We start from the raw sequence: 16,110 nt of genomic DNA on the forward strand, positions 1-16,110 counted from the left end.
GAGTCCAATTTGAGAAAAATATTAAACGAATACGGTGCGATAATGGAGAGAATTCACTTCAAATCACATGCTTGATTTTTATGCGCAAAACGGGATTATTCTTGAAACCACATTCCACATACACCACAACAAAATGGTGTGGTGGAACGAAAGCACTGACATTTGTTGGAAATGGCACGAGCGTTAAAATTTGAGGCGAACTTACAGAAAATATTTTTTTTGGGGGGGGGGGGGGAATGTGTCTTAACGGCTACACATGTAATAAATAGGTTGCCATCTGAAGTGATCGAGAACAAGACTCCGTATGAAGTATTGTACAACCAAAAACCCAATTACGAACATATGAGGATTTTTGATTGTCTTGCTTATTACAAAAATACGGAGACAAAAACGATAAGTTCGAGGTAAAGGGAAGACTGGGGGTCTTCTTGGGCTATCCTCAAGGACGAAGAGTTATAAAATTTATGATCCACGTCTTAATAAAATTATAACATATAGAGATGCTAAATTTATGGAGAATATTTTTTCTTTTCCTAATGAAACGCTCGAAGAAGAAGTCTTTATTTTTCCATCAAAGTGGGAAGAAAATATGGAAACAATAGCAACACAAGTTGAGCCAACTGATGAGCTCACTAAGTCCACCACTATTCCGTAACTGACATCATGCAATCAAAGTATACAAGTTGATGATTTTGTTGAGCATGAATCAAATGTTCATTTTGAGCCTAATAATGAGGATCGCCCACATGTTGAAAACGAGCAAGAGTCTAATTCTGAAAATATTGGGCAGTGGGCAGATGGTGTTCATGAGCCCAACAATGAAGAAGAAAACCCCAATGAGAATAATAATGCTGCAGAAGGACATGAACCATGTGTTGAGAACATTGAGCAAAATAGCCATGATGCAAATGTACTAAGGCAGAAAAGAAATCGTGTCCGCCCCAAGCACCTCGATGACTACGAAGTTAATCTTCCCTCATCTATAAACCACGAGCATTCCACCTCCAATTAAACGTTCTCAATGGTATATCCCTTAGCACATTTTATTTCCTATGATAAATTTACTAACAAGCACAAAGCTTTTTTGGCGGCCATCACCTCGCGTGATGAGCCGAAATATTATCGTCAAGCAGTTCGAGATTAAAAATGGAGACAAGCTATGAAGAAGGAGATCAAGGCTCTTGAAGAAAATGATACTTGGGTCTTACAAACACTACCGAAAGGAAAACGAGCAATCGACTCAAAATGGGTTTATAAAATAAAGTATAAACCAAATGGGGATATAGAAAGATACAAGGCATGCCTTGTAGCGAAAGGTTTTACGCAAATGGAAGGAGTTGATTTTCATGAAAACTTTTCCCCCGTGGCAAAATTAGTGACTGTTCAAACTATTCTAACCTTAGCTGTGAAGCGAGGATGGCATATTCATCAGTTGGACGTAAACAATGCTTTTCTCCATGGAGATTTGCATGAGGACGTCTACATGAAATACCACAAGGTTTTGGAAAACCAAATGATAACCGAGTTTGCAAACTAAAGAAATCTTTGTACGGGCTTAAGCAAGCATCTAGAAATTGGTATCAAAAATTTACAAACTCTTTATTGGAAATCAGTTTTAAACAAACAGGAGCTGATCCTTCTCTGTTTGTTTTCAAAACTAAGGATGCTTTCGTTGCTGCGCTCATCTATGTTGATTATGTGATTATTGTGGGAGATGACTCGAACAAGATAAAAGAAACTAAAGTTTTTCTTGACAAAAAATTCAGCATCAAGGATCTCGGCTCTTTAAAGTTTTTTCTTGGAATTGAGGTTGCAAGGACAAAAGAGGGAAGGGTGTTAAGTCAACGCAAATATACACTTGACATTCTTGAAGATACGGGAATGACAGGTTGCCGACTGAGCCCATTCCCCATGGAACAAAATCTTAAACTTGGAAAATGTGATGAGGAGTCACGAGTTGACTCAAGCCAGTACCGAAGACTAATAGGGCGACTCCTCTATTTGCAAGCCACGAGACCCGACATAGCCTATGCAGTTAATGTTTTGAGTAAGTTCGTTAGTGACCCGAGACAAAGCCACATGGAGGCTGCCAACAGGGTACTTCGTTACCTTAAGGCGACTCCGGGACAAGGGATATTATCTCCCAAAGAAGGAGGGATCGGTCTAACCGCCTATTGCGACGCTGACTGGCTCGGGTGTCCAATCACACGAAGATCCAGAACCGGATATGTATTGCTCTTGGGGGGCGCACCCGTGTCTTGGAAATCAAAAAACAGTCCGTGGTGTCTCGATCATCGGCGGAAGCGGAATATCGCGCTATGGCCAATGCGGTTAGTGAAATACTATGGATGCGGTGGCTATTAAGTATACTCGAGGCACCTCCCGACGGTTCAACCCCTTTGTTTTGTGGCAATCAAGCTGCACGCCACATTGCAACCAATCCCGTCTTCCATGAGCGAACCAAACACGTCGAGATGGATTGTTGTTTTGTTCGTGAACGAGTTGATTCAAAAGAAACACAACCGAAGAAAATTCATACTAAAACCCAAATCGCCGACGTCCTCACAAAGCCATTGGGAACCAATCAATTTCGTATACTACTCAACAATTTGGCCGTTCAAGATTTACACGCTCCAACTTGAAGGGGAGTATAGAAGTATATTATTCTCTATTATTCTCTCCGTGATTATTGCTTCTTAGTCAAATCCTTTTAATATCTTTTATATTCCTTTTATTTGGTTTCCATATGTATTGCATGATTCTTGGCTTGATTTACGAACTATTGTGTATATAGGGATATTTCTCCCTCATTGTAAATGTATATTGATAAGGCCGAGAGTAGTGGGCGAAGGTTGGGGGCGATTTGGGGAGAGGAAGGGCGCAAACACCGCCCCCCTCCCCCCCCCCCCGGCGATATGTGGGCGATTTGGGGCAGGGGAGGGGTGTTCTTGTTGACGGCGAGAATTAGAAAATAATATAATAATAATAATAATAATAATAATAATAATAATAATAATAATAATAATGTTACCGTTGGGAGGGGGTAACGGCTAAATAAAAAAAATTAATTTAAAATTTTAATATAAATATCAAACCAATTAAACCATTTTCACCATATCATACACAAACCCAAACATAAAAATACCAATCTTTCATACTTCTTCAAACTCAATGAGTTCTCCGGATTCCACGAATTCTTCCGAGATTTGGGATCAGTTAATCAACGAGAGTCGAAGAATTCATCATATTCATCGACAAGTGGTGGAAGAGCATTTAGAGGTCACGAACGCGGTTCGGGCCGTCGACAATAACATGGTGTCCGGCTCTGCTCCGTCTACAGCACCACGTAGACGGTCATATATCCATCGGGATCGTACGCAAGCGAACGCTCGTTTGATGAAGGATTACTTCAACGACACACCTTCATTTAACGACGCTATGTTTCGACGTCGTTTTCGGATGTCCAAGCGTTTATTTTTGCGCATCGTTGGAGATATGGAGCGGGAGTATGAGTATTTTCAACAGAAACCCGACGCAAGAGGATATTTTGGATTCTCCGCCATCCAAAAGTGTACTTCGGCTCTACGCATCCTCGCATATGGCAACACGACCGATATCAATGACGAGTATTTAAAGATGGCTGAAAAAACAACAAGAGATGCTTTGGAGAATTTTTGCATCGGTAAAATTTAAATTGTTTGTATTAGCTATTGTTTTTAATATAAATATTTTTAATAATTTATTTGTATAGGGATAATACAATTATATTCTCGTCGTTATCTGAGGATTCCTACTTCAAACGACCTGACTTGCATATATGATGTACACGAAAGCAAACATTCTTTTCCAGGCATGACCGGGAGTATAGATTGCATGCATTGGGAGTGGGCCAACTGTCCAACCGCATGGCGAGGTCAATACACTCGTGGTGACCATGGAGTGCCAACGGTTAGTCTTCAAGCCATTTGTTCACACGACCTCTGGATTTGGTCAGCCTACTTCGGCTCAGTCGGGTCCAACAATGACATAGACGTTCTCAACGCGTCACCCGTGTTAGAGTATTACATCAGCCGTAGCATACCGGTCTTACCGTTTTATGCCAACGATACCTTCTATCGTCACGGATACTATTTGGGAGATGGGATATATCCAGAGTACTCGATCATCGTCAAGACGTTTCAAGACCCTATCGAAGAAAAAAGAGATTATTTTAAGAAGAAGCAAGAGTCCGCGAGAAAGGATATCGAGAGGTGTTTGGGGGTTCTAAAAAACGTTGGCATTATGTGAAAAACCCTTGTCGTGTATGGACGTTGGCAAAAATGAGCGATGCCATGTATACGTGTATCATATTGCATAATATGATTTTAAAAAACGAGGGAAAAGCAATATGTCAACACTATATACCAGGAAGCGTTCCAGAACAGTTCCCTGAACCAACCCAAGACCAACGAACGTTTAACATTCACCAGCTCACATCAAGTGATATACATAACCAACTGAAGGCGGATATGGTTCAACACGTGTGGGATAATCGTCCCGTTGAGGACGAAGAGGAGGAAGAAGACGAGGACGAGGACGAAGACGAGGAGGAGGAGGACGACGACGACGAGGAAGGGGACGAAGACGAAGATGAAGACGAATAGATTGGTTTTTTTATTTGTATTTTTATATGTATTTTGTTGTGGTGTGTTTTTTTATTATAATTTATTTTTATTATTTGTGTGTATTTTTTTAGTTTTATGTATTTTTTGTACTTATTTTTTAATTTTAATACATTTTTATTTAATTATTAAAATAAATTGGTTTTTATTTAATTAGTTTAATTATAAAAAGAAAATAATAAAAAAAGATATTGTGGGCCCAACTTGTAGCCCCTACACAATTACACCTCAAAAACAAATTCACACCCTTTGCTGATTGGGCGCCACGTGTCACAATTCGCCCCCAATTGTAGCTAGGGATGGCAAAAAAGCCCGAGCCCGACGGGTATATCCGAAACCCGAAATAAATGGGATAGGTATACCCGAAACCCAATGGGTATGGGCCGGGTATGGGATTAGAATTTAAAATTTTTCGCGGGTATGGGCCGAGTATGGGATTACATGATACCCCGTCCGATTACCCGAAAACACATACCCGTTTACCCGAATCATATACCCGAATTATATACCGAAAAATTCTTTGAACTTCATAGATTGTGAAGCATATATATAAAAATTATAGTGATATTATTTATTTATTGTCATGCTTCTATATATGTGGTGCATTATATTTAAATTTGTAATAATTGTTGTATGAATAAAATGTATAAAATAATTGTAATGATTAAAAAAATATACTTAAAAGTCCCAACGGTTATACCCGATACCCGCGGGTATGCCCAATACCCGACGGGTCCGACAAATACCCGACGGGTAATGGGCCGGGTATGGGACACATGTTTACAAACGGGTATGGGCATGGAATTACCTATACCCGGCCCGAACCCGGCCCGTTGCCATCCCTAATTGTAGCCCCTCCACTACGCATAGCCTAATTATCATTACAATCTTTTACCATAAACTTTTGTTATATACTCTTCAACAAAACCCAAAATTAGCACTCTTCTTTTCTATCAAATCATTAACTCATCAGTTCGTTTGATTTTGATCTTTAGCCATAATCAAATTTACTTTAATAGATTATCCTAAGATTAAAATTCATGAGGGCTAGTAGGGTCGAATATATCCAATTACGTTAATCTTTTCTATCCAAATTTCCCTACAATATTTATATTTTGTAAATTGATTTTGTATAAAAAAAAATCAGAATATTCCAAGGCCCGAGCGAGACGTTACCTTCGTAACCTAAACAACATGTACCTATCTTAAAGGAACTAGCTTCCTTGTTTAGCATAGTCCCATGATTCTTCTGCCGACCTGTCACCATTTAAGGCTAAAATAGACATTATTCATAAAGAAAAACATGTCAAAATAAAATTTCACACGTGAAAGTGATGCCCAAATCCAAAAGGATAAAGTGGTTCTTTAACCTTTTTGTCCTTTTCTTTAAAATAAAACTTTCCAAACTCAAATCATTAGTATACTAATGGTACAATTTGAGGCCCCCCATTGGCCTACTAATGTGAAACGGACATTGGAGGCTTTAGTAGTTTTGTGCCATGCTTATTTTTAATATAATCACGTGTCTCAAATATCTATTATATTAGAAAGACAACTTATATAATTTTAGCTCTAGTTTTATATTCAACGACTTTTAATAGTTACATGACTTAAACACTAATTATTATAAAAATAAGGCCAAAATTTTAATAGTACCTTTACCAAAATTTTACCGTTAAACCAAAGTCCTTTTCATTCAGATATCTATTTACTTAAAAAGAATTTTAATAGAAGTTTATCAAAAGTTTAATAATAATACACACAATATGGTAAATAGTTACATGTAATGATAAAAGTTGAAATGCATTTTATAATTCTAAGACTTCTTTGTTAGCTTATTCTGTAATCGTTTGAAAATAAATGACGTCATGCAAATATCAATAACGTAACATAAAAGAAATTTACAAGCGTGACGTGACACTAGTCTTGAAAGCGTAGGCTCACTCCGGCATCGCTCCAATTACTTATAATTGGTTTAACTAAATAAATTAAACATTTATTTATTAAAACACAAATTGTGCGAATTTGTATTTGTAGTTAAGACGTTTACGATAGATTTTCACCTCTAGAGCATCTCAAAAAGTAATAAAAAACCTACTTACATACAATCTCCTTTAATAAAAATCAGGAGAAATTACATTAATCTTCTTTGTTAAACAAATTAGCAATTGCAAATTTGCAACTATGATAGAAACAAAAGAAGATAAAGAAAAGTACTCTAAATACTAAACTGTCATGACTTATGAATTGTATAACTTGACCAAACTATTGGTCAAACTGTTATGCAATATGCATCAAACAATATAAACAGTCCCACTAAAAGTTGAATCAGACGAATCACCATTAAAATCCATCATCATTGTCACCCATTCCTGAATATCATCTTCACCCATTGCTTCCAAAAAGTCATTTTCTATTACTGGTTTATTCTCCGTCACAACTGTTTCTCCGGCCACCTCGAGTTTTCGTCGATTATTATTTTCGGGCTTCTTTCGCGATAAATTTTGATTTTCTCTTCGTGGCGCCACCGGCTGATTAATTTCTGGCATTGAAGACGAAGTCGTGTAATCCGAAAACGAAAAATTAAGCTTCGCTCGCGGTCCCCTGAATTCGATAGCTGCCCTGTCGTAAGCTCGAGCCGCTGCTTCCGCAGTCTCAAATGTCCCCAGCCACACCCGAGCCGCCTTACGTGGGTCTCTAATCTCCGCCGCCCATTTCCCCCACGGCCGCTGCCGTACTCCTCTGTAATTCTTTTTCTTTTTCTTAATCGGTCCGCCAGCTCCACCAGCACTAACACTGCCACCAACACCGACACCGTTCAAATTCATATCATCGTGAAAGTAATTACAACCCAGACACCCGCCAATTTTACAAACTGGGCAGGTTTCTGGAGCAGTTATTGTCGCAGAAGCAGAGTACCCACAATACCTTGTCTGTGCCAGACTGCTGGCACTGGCATTAGGGTACTCTGTCTGCTGCTGCGACAATACTCTCAAATCATATCCATTGTGATTGTTAGCAGCCATTAAACTCGAGCCTCCGATGATCACATTCTTCAAAGCATTAACCATAATCGAAGCCTCCTCGTCATTCGTGAGGCGCCGCCATGGGGGTTGCAGCATCATTGGCGGTTGGTGGTGGCCGGTGGCGGTTGCTTCTTGTTTGGGTTGTTTATTGAATATCATCCTTTGCATGTTTTTGTAGAGAGGGAAAGGAAGTTGTTTGTTATTAAGATTTTTGAAAAATTGAGTTTGGAAGAATGAAGTCAAAGTATATATACGAAAGGGTGTTGACGTGGATGCCAGCTCCTGAAAAGGGTTGAGTGGATAGGTTTGGCGCGCACGTGTTAGCCGAGCCGCGGCTCCTGTTGAGCTAAGGAATGAGCTGGCGAACGGTAGACTTTCTTTAGTGACGTCAGGTGTTATGGAAGATGCACGTGTCAGTGTCACAAGGCACTCTGTGTGCGGTCATGACAATGACTATTTTGGTTGGTGATGAAAAAATATGGGGAAAACTATTTAAAAAAAAAGCATTTTAAAAGCAATTTTTTGACCTTAAATACATTAAATTTGGTATGATATGGTGTTTCTAAAACACCCATTTAATCCGTCACCTATTGGGCGATCCGTCATGGATTGCTAGGGTGTTTTGGAAAAATGTGTTTTTTTGTTATTTTGCTGTCTTTTTTTTGTTATCTTATTATGTTTTTGTCTTTTTGTTGTCTTTTCTTTTATTTATTTTCATTTGTTTTTTTGTTAGTCGGGTGTAACCATTTTTTGATCGGTTTTGGAATGTGACAACAAGACAACAATTTTAAAATTATAAACAAACAAAATAAAAGGAACGAGATTTATATAATAATAATTAGTACATAACGATTTATGTTTGTTTTCTTTTTTTGTATGTCGGGTGTAACCAATTTTTGATCGGTGTCAAAGTAATAACAAAACAACAATTTTAAAACTGAAAGCGAACAAAATAAGCATAACGCATAACCAGATTTATATAATAATAATAATTAATACATTACGAGTTCAAAAAAAAACCAAACGAGTTCGGGAAAAAGTAACAGCACACAAAAAACAAATCTAAAATGCAGCACCACTCGCGTCGTCATCGCACCCCTCCTCGTCGAAACGTGGCGCTGGTGTTGTGTACTGGGCTCCATGCTGTTTGGCAGACATATACCCAACCATCCAGGTCATCTGAGTACGGAGCCGTGACACGTCACGCTCTACTCTCTGTAGCCGGGAGTCAGTGGCCGCATCCAAACGCACGACGCGATATGTACGCGGAATGTGCTGCGGGTGCTGATGCGGTGGCTGTTATGAACACGATAAATTAACTTTAATAAGACGAAGATACAAAAAAAAAACGATAAAATAGAACGTACCTGATCACCGTCCTCATCGCCCTCATCACCGTCAGCATTGTCAACCTTGGCGCCCTAAATATGCACCTCCGGCTCCTCGATTGGCGGATGCTCAACAAGTGGGACCTCAATGTACGGGGAGCATGCAGATTAGTGACCAGGTGACACCGGCCGTTAATGTTCCGGACGATGCGCATGCCCTGTGCCCATGAACGGTCCAGCTCTCGTGGCAGAATCGGCGGCTGAATAGGTAAGTCATCCAGTCGGTCCCCGTAGTCCAAAGAAATCGCAATCGGCGTAACGAACGTGCCACCGACCAACGACCCATGGCCCTGCCTGTGCCAGTAAAATGCGAAGTAGTCGCCGAAAGCGCGAGCTACGTTGCAGTGTCTCCCCGTAAGCAGGCATCGCAACGGGTCCCTGATGGATGAGACTCGGCAGTCTGGGCGTATTATTCGTCGTCGGTAGGCCAAGGTTCATCGCAAATCGCCGTCCAAAAACGCCTCAACAGGTCATCTGGTGTATCGTCTATGCTCTCCGTGTAAACAGGGTCGATTAAATCCTGAGGTGTGTACAAGCCGAGCGCCAAAGCAAACTCCTCCATCGATAGATAACGCTCTTCCCCGAACATACGGAACCGAACCTCCGCCAGACGGGTATCCGCACCATCAAACATCATCTCGACATGCGGCTCTCCATCCGGGCGTGGCTTGAAACAATATTTACACGTTCGTTAAATCTTCTTAATAAGTTAATTGAAAAAAAAATACCTGAAAAAGAACGTAGAGTAAAACTCTAGCGTGAGCGCCCGGTACGCTGGCTGTTGGGCGGTAAACAATCTCTCCCACGGTGTATTGTTCCCAACAATATTTTTTATCCTCTCTTCCGCCCACAACACTTTTTATAAACTCCTCAGACAAGGTCGAGGTAGGTTGCGGCACCATTTTCCAAAGCTGCGTAAACCGGATATGGAAATCGGACTCCGGGTCAAACGTCAAATACGCGTAGCCAACAAGATGCTCATCCCCTTCAACGTATCTATTCGCCATCTATGTTTAAGATATAAATATAATATTTATTTTTATTTTATTATAATTATATAATACGGATAACCCGTTTTCTAACCCGTTTCATTATCAAACCCGTTTTCAAACCCGTAACCCAAATCTAACCCGTTTCAATATCAAACCCGTTTGTTAACCTCAAACCCAAATCTAACTCGTTCCATTATCAACACCGTTTTAAAACCCGTTTGTTAACCCCAAACCCAAATCTAACCCGTTTCATTATCAAACCCGTTTTTTAACATCAAACCCAAATCTAACCCGTAACCCAAACCCGTTTTGAAAAAGTTTGATAACCTAAAACCCAAATCTAACCCGTTTCATTATCAAACCCGTTTGTTAACATCAAACCCAAATCTAACCCGTAACCCAAACCCGTTTTCAAACCCGTAACACAAACCCGTTTTCAAATCCGAATCCAAACCCGTTTTGAAAAAGTTTGATAACCTAAAACCCAAATCTAACATCAAACCCTTATTCCAACCAATTTTCAAATCCGAATCCAAACCCGATTTCAAACCTCAAACCCTAACCCTTAATCTAAATCAAAACCTATATCAAACTAGAGTATAATACAAGTATTTTACTTACCTTTATATTGCCAGGTCGGATCTGGAATAGGTTATGTTAAACGGCGACGACGTTCGGATCTGGAATCGGTGTTAGGGTTTGTGTTTGTTATGTTTGAATGTATAACCAGACGGCGATAGTGTCCGTGTGAACACGATCTGCCACTGATCGACCGATCTGCCACGAATTAGGTTTTTTTATTTAAGAATTAAAGAGGCAGCATATATTTTATATAAATAATATTATATTCGTAATATATAAACGGATTTCTTCAAGGGTCGCACCGATTTCTTCAAAGGTCGCACCGATTTCTTCAATGTATTTTTTTCTTGATCTTAACATGGGAGTCTTCAAGGGTCGCACTGATTTCTTCCATTTGGGAATTCACGACTTCAAGGGCAAACGCCGCAATAGAGTCTAGCGAATTGTTCGGCCCTGGAAGGTATCTCTTCAAGTTCGCGTGCTGTCCCTCTACTCTGTTTGTTGTATGCTCGCCGAAGTTTGGTCGGTCGTCAATCCAGCAGGACACGAACTTATCTTTGTATGGATCCAACCAGTTGTCGCGAATATAATACCAAGCCTCTACAAACAAATAAAAAAACAATTTAGGCAACGTACAACTAGAATCTAAAATCATGCGTATATACGGGACAAAGACTTACCACGTCTGCCGTGTCCAGCTAACGTTGCTTCCATTTGACCGCAGTTGTAGTCGTACATAGATTTAGTTGGTGACTCGTGCAGTACTTTCCGCCAGTAAGAGAAGGATTCAAATATATTTGTCTGAAAAAGACTCTTATGTTTTTTCTTTATGTTCTGTGTGATGTGCCACCTACAAAGGTTTTTGGTAGCTTCGAGAAAGACTGTTTCACAAGATATCATCAAGGCTTGGTCCTTGTCAGTCAGGATCACACGCGGCTCCCTACAATCGCCGAGCATGTCTTTAAGTCGTTCTAGGGCCCATGTGAAGTTACACTCTTGTTCCCTAAAGATAACCATGTGCGCAATACAGAAAAACTTTGATGTCAACGTCACACCAACAAACTGAACAAACAGTCACTTTTACATGTTGGTGTTGTACGTCGTGTCAATCAACAACAAATCTGGGAACGCACGCCACATGGTATGCGACTTCTCATGACAGAAGAAAATATTCTCCGTCCTGTTGGTGGAAGGATTCTCCCATGTGTAAAAGGTAAACCCATGGGTTTGAAGAAAGTTTTCAAGTACCTACGTTGGGTTTAACAAAATATTACAAATATTCTTATTAAATATCATAATTATAATAAAAATAATATAATAAAATAATATTATAAATAATATTCTTATTAAATCTTACAGAATATATATATTTTATATATGATAAAACCAAATAATATATATTCAAAATAATATATATTAAAAAGAGTTTTACAAAATAATAATATTCTTAAAAAAAGTACCTGCATAGGGGTGTCACCTATTTTATCTTGGTCATCAACGAGCTTCACGACGTTGTATATGTCCCTAGTAATACATTTGTTACCGGGAAAGCATTTCTTTATGGCTGCCTTAAGTTTAGTAGGCCTCAGACCATGCCTATGTAACCAGTGGCGGATCCAGAAAATTTTCTCACAGGGGTCGGAAATTTTTATGGTCGGCACTAATACAATTGTCGGGTCGAATCGGGTCGGGTCGAATCGGGTCGAGTCGGGTAATATATATAAAAAAAAGATTACCAAACAAAATATTAGAAAACAAATATATTAAAGTTGTTCTTTACGAGTTTTCATTTTTTGAAATCTAACCATTACATCATCTACTTTAACATTGACAAGCAAGTCTTTCTCAATGTAACAAATACAGTTGTCGCTTAAATTTTCATAACCCATTCGATTACGCAAATCAGACTTCACATACTTCATCGCCGAAAATGATCTTCCAACGGTTGCGATTGTGACAGGTAATACGAGAGCCAACTTTAATAAACGATACACCAATGCAAAGGAATAGTTTTTCTTTGTTTGAACCGTCAATTGAACAAGACTTGCTAAACCATTCAAGTTTTTAAATCGTTTATCTCCTTTCAAATTATCGATGTATGTCGCGAGTTCAACCAGGAGTCTTCTTTTATCACTTTTATCAAAATCATATGGGTACAACTCGACTAATCGTAATATTTTTGGAGTAGAAGATGCCCGTAAATTATCACAAGGAGTCAAACAACTCAACGAAACAAGTAAGTCGGATGTTACCTCGTTAAAACGATCCCCAAACTCTTGGATTTGCAAATCTAGAACCGCAATGAAGCAATCATACTCATAATATTGGCGATTTTTCATGTTTGTTTTTTTTCTTGGCATTAGTATGTTAATGTAGTCATCATCCATCGAAAGGACGAAGCGAGGCAGTACTGGCGGTCAAAAAAATAAATTTTAGAAGTTAGAATGGGATTTTGGGTTTTGGACTAAAAATTGAGTAGGTTTGAATTGGGTTTTGGGCTTAAAAATTGGATTGGATATTGGACTAATGGACTTGTTAATATTAAATTCAAATTTAATAGAAAAAACTGTTTATATAACGTTTATATAATTATATTTATAAAATTATCATTGCATTTTTTGTTAAGGTTAATCTCAAAATCTCATGGGGTCGTCTCGAAATTATACAGGGTACGGCTTCAAAGTTTCACAGGGGTCGGTGCCAAAATTTTACAGGGTCGGTCGGGAATTTTTCGACATATTAACACTAAAAAAAATTCACAGGGGACGGGGGACACCCCTGGGGTGTTAGTGGCTACGCCCCAGTATGTAACGTCGCAACCATATCAATTTCCTCGCCGGTCAGTTTCCTTAGAGCCGGGTGCCCCTCCTTAAACACAACGGGATCGTGGTTGTGCGTCTCGTTGACAACCTCTAGCTTCCAACAATCGCCTGCCGTGTTGTACCTCCCGATAAGTTTAAATGGACAATCCCTTTTAATACTCCCGGTATGCCTCACCCTTGCCTTGAGTTTTGGTTCCCCACCTCGATTGCATACAAGTTCAACACTTTTGTTCCTTGAACGTTGGACAGAGATAACACAACCATGCTCCCGTCCTGTCTTCTTAACCCAATCCACCAACTCATCAAGAGAATTAAAATACTGATATCAAACAATGTAAATAAAGTAATTTTTAGTAACGTGTTGAAAAAGAATAATAATAAGTTTTAAAAAAAACATAGGCCATACATTATCAGTTACATAGGAAAATTTCGTCTCCCGTATGTAACGATCACCATCATCATCATCATCAACATCGTCATTGCCTCCTTCGTCGTGAGCCTCTTGAATGCCATCAACGATGTTGCTCATGACTGGTCTTGACATGTATGGTTGCTCTCCTAAAGGTAACTGGTACAAATTCTGGGTTCCGTAATACGAACCGTCTACATGTAACTGATGCGAAGACTGACCATAAGGCTCCTCGAGTCTGGCATCATATGTATTCAGCGATGTCCTATTATCCTCCGGCCAAGAAGGGTGACTATCGCCGTATATGATATACCCCTAATAAAATATAATGACAATCTATAATATTTAAAAAATAATTAACGCGCTATTGTACTATATAAATACACTAAATAACCTGTTCAGGATTTGGTAAGTCGTACTGCTCGATATTTGCATAGCCCGGCTCATGGTTCGAGTCTAGAAGTTCATTCAAATCTGGCAAACCCGACTGCTCCGGTTGATCGTTATATGCGTAGCGCGACTGCTCGTCGTTCCCGTCGCCAAACAAAATATCATACAACGACAGTATCTTTATATATTTTAACAAATATTAGGTTAGATACTTGTTTTTATATACTTGTTTTTAATCTTCACAAATTGAGGAAACATTCATAATATATCGACTTAATATGTGGCATATCGCCCGATTCGTGGCGGATCATGTACGAGGTTTGACTGATTTGATAGTCCGAGGTTAACGTGTACGAGGTCTGTGGCAGATCGCTCAATCTGTGACGGATCGGGTACAGACATAATAAGACAAATCACTTTGACATAATAAGACAAAAACCTTTTATATGTGGCGGATCGCCCGATGGGTGGCGGATTGGGTGGGTGTTTTTAATTTTGGGTGGTGTCTCTAGTAGGACCCTTTAAGTTTCTTAGTGAGGCGCTATCCCCACTTAAAAAAAACCCATAGTATCAGAAACATCATCTCCGGGGCACTATGGGCTATTTTTGGGTGGGGCGTTTTCTACCAAATTAGGAGAATAAGGTGTTTGTTCATTGGTTGTTTTTTTATATTAGGATAATAATAAAATTATAATAATATAATGATTTGAAGGGACTTCATTTACTATACTTATTTTAACCAAAAACCCTATGGTGACGTGACACCACATGGTGCAAAACGCCCCTTTTGGGGTCCATCCACTACACATGTTCTTAAAAAAACGTTTTATAAACAATTTTTTGAAGACTTTAAATTCATTAAATTTCGTCTTTTTTTAAGTATTTGAACTCACAACTATATTTTATAGGGGACAGACGTTTTAACACTAAATTAATTTTTTATTTTATCAACATTTAGACGTGAATATGAACTTTTTTGGTATTACGTTCGCAGAATACTTACTTTTCTCAACAACTCAACGCTTTACCTCGACGAGCATATCCATTAACGGAGCTTTTTGAAGGCTGTCTAGGGTCCCTCTTGTTTATTTCGTGCTAGTGTAAATTAACACGTTTTTCGTCAAAAAAATTGTATACGTTGTATAATTTAACCGTTTTCAGCCGAAAATTTGAGCTCAACCCCTTTATTATGAAAATGTTCATACAATCAGAGCCCCTATTCCCCCTGTGTTTTTGTTCGAACTTCATCACTGGACGTATCTTACTCTTGTTAAAACCCATGCACTTGGCGTTTCAAACTTTTATAGACTTTCAATGGCATTAAATTTTTACACCGTTTATCACGTCGCAATGTGGGCGAACATGTTACTAGTTTCCAAGGTTGTAAAAGTTGTTAGATGCTTCTAGGTCAATCGATTGGGGAGTTGCGAGTACTCGTCCCGAGCAAAGAGTACTCGTGTAAATTATGAAGAAATTAGTGTTTTTTTTTAATTATGCATGTGTCAGATATCATAAGTTTATTAATATCTATAACAAAATGCATGAATATCAATATAAATCAAAATGATACATATTGGTGTTTCCAAGTTATCTGATTCCAAAATTGAGCTAACCAATTCCGCACCATTTTGACAAAGAGATTGGGAAAACTTTTTTTTGATGATTTCATTACTTTGACTTCCTAAATACAACAGAACTATAAAACATGTTTTAACTACCAACAACTCAACATTGATCAACAATAACTAAGTCTCGCTAACACTAATAAGTAGAATATCATTTGATCAAGATGAAAACTCGTCATTTAGCAATTAATCTAAATGAGCAACTTTTTCGTCCG

The 16,110-nt window shown here is 38.8% G+C and overlaps 1 protein-coding gene across 1 annotated transcript; it reads right to left on the minus strand.

Moving 5' to 3' along the window:
- Nucleotides 1-6,739: 6,739 nt before the first annotated feature.
- LOC143633073 (ethylene-responsive transcription factor ERF109-like) lies at nucleotides 6,740-7,901 on the minus strand. The gene has a single exon (XM_077101431.1). It carries the CDS (start codon nucleotides 7,853-7,855, stop codon nucleotides 6,956-6,958), a length of 900 nt encoding a protein of 299 aa, XP_076957546.1. The 5' UTR covers nucleotides 7,856-7,901; the 3' UTR covers nucleotides 6,740-6,955.
- Between the last annotated feature and the right edge of the window lie 8,209 nt (nucleotides 7,902-16,110).

This window comes from Bidens hawaiensis, unplaced genomic scaffold (assembly GCF_021521415.1).
Source record: "Bidens hawaiensis isolate Kalapana, Puna unplaced genomic scaffold, B.hawaiensis_p1.1 tig00006607_1, whole genome shotgun sequence".
Classification (NCBI taxonomy): Eukaryota; Viridiplantae; Streptophyta; class Magnoliopsida; order Asterales; family Asteraceae; genus Bidens; species Bidens hawaiensis.

Bases quoted from the DNA above. Each gene is read 5' to 3' on its own strand.
- LOC143633073 (XM_077101431.1), bottom strand. From the start codon at position 7,855: ATGCAAAGGATGATATTCAATAAACAACCCAAACAAGAAGCAACCGCC.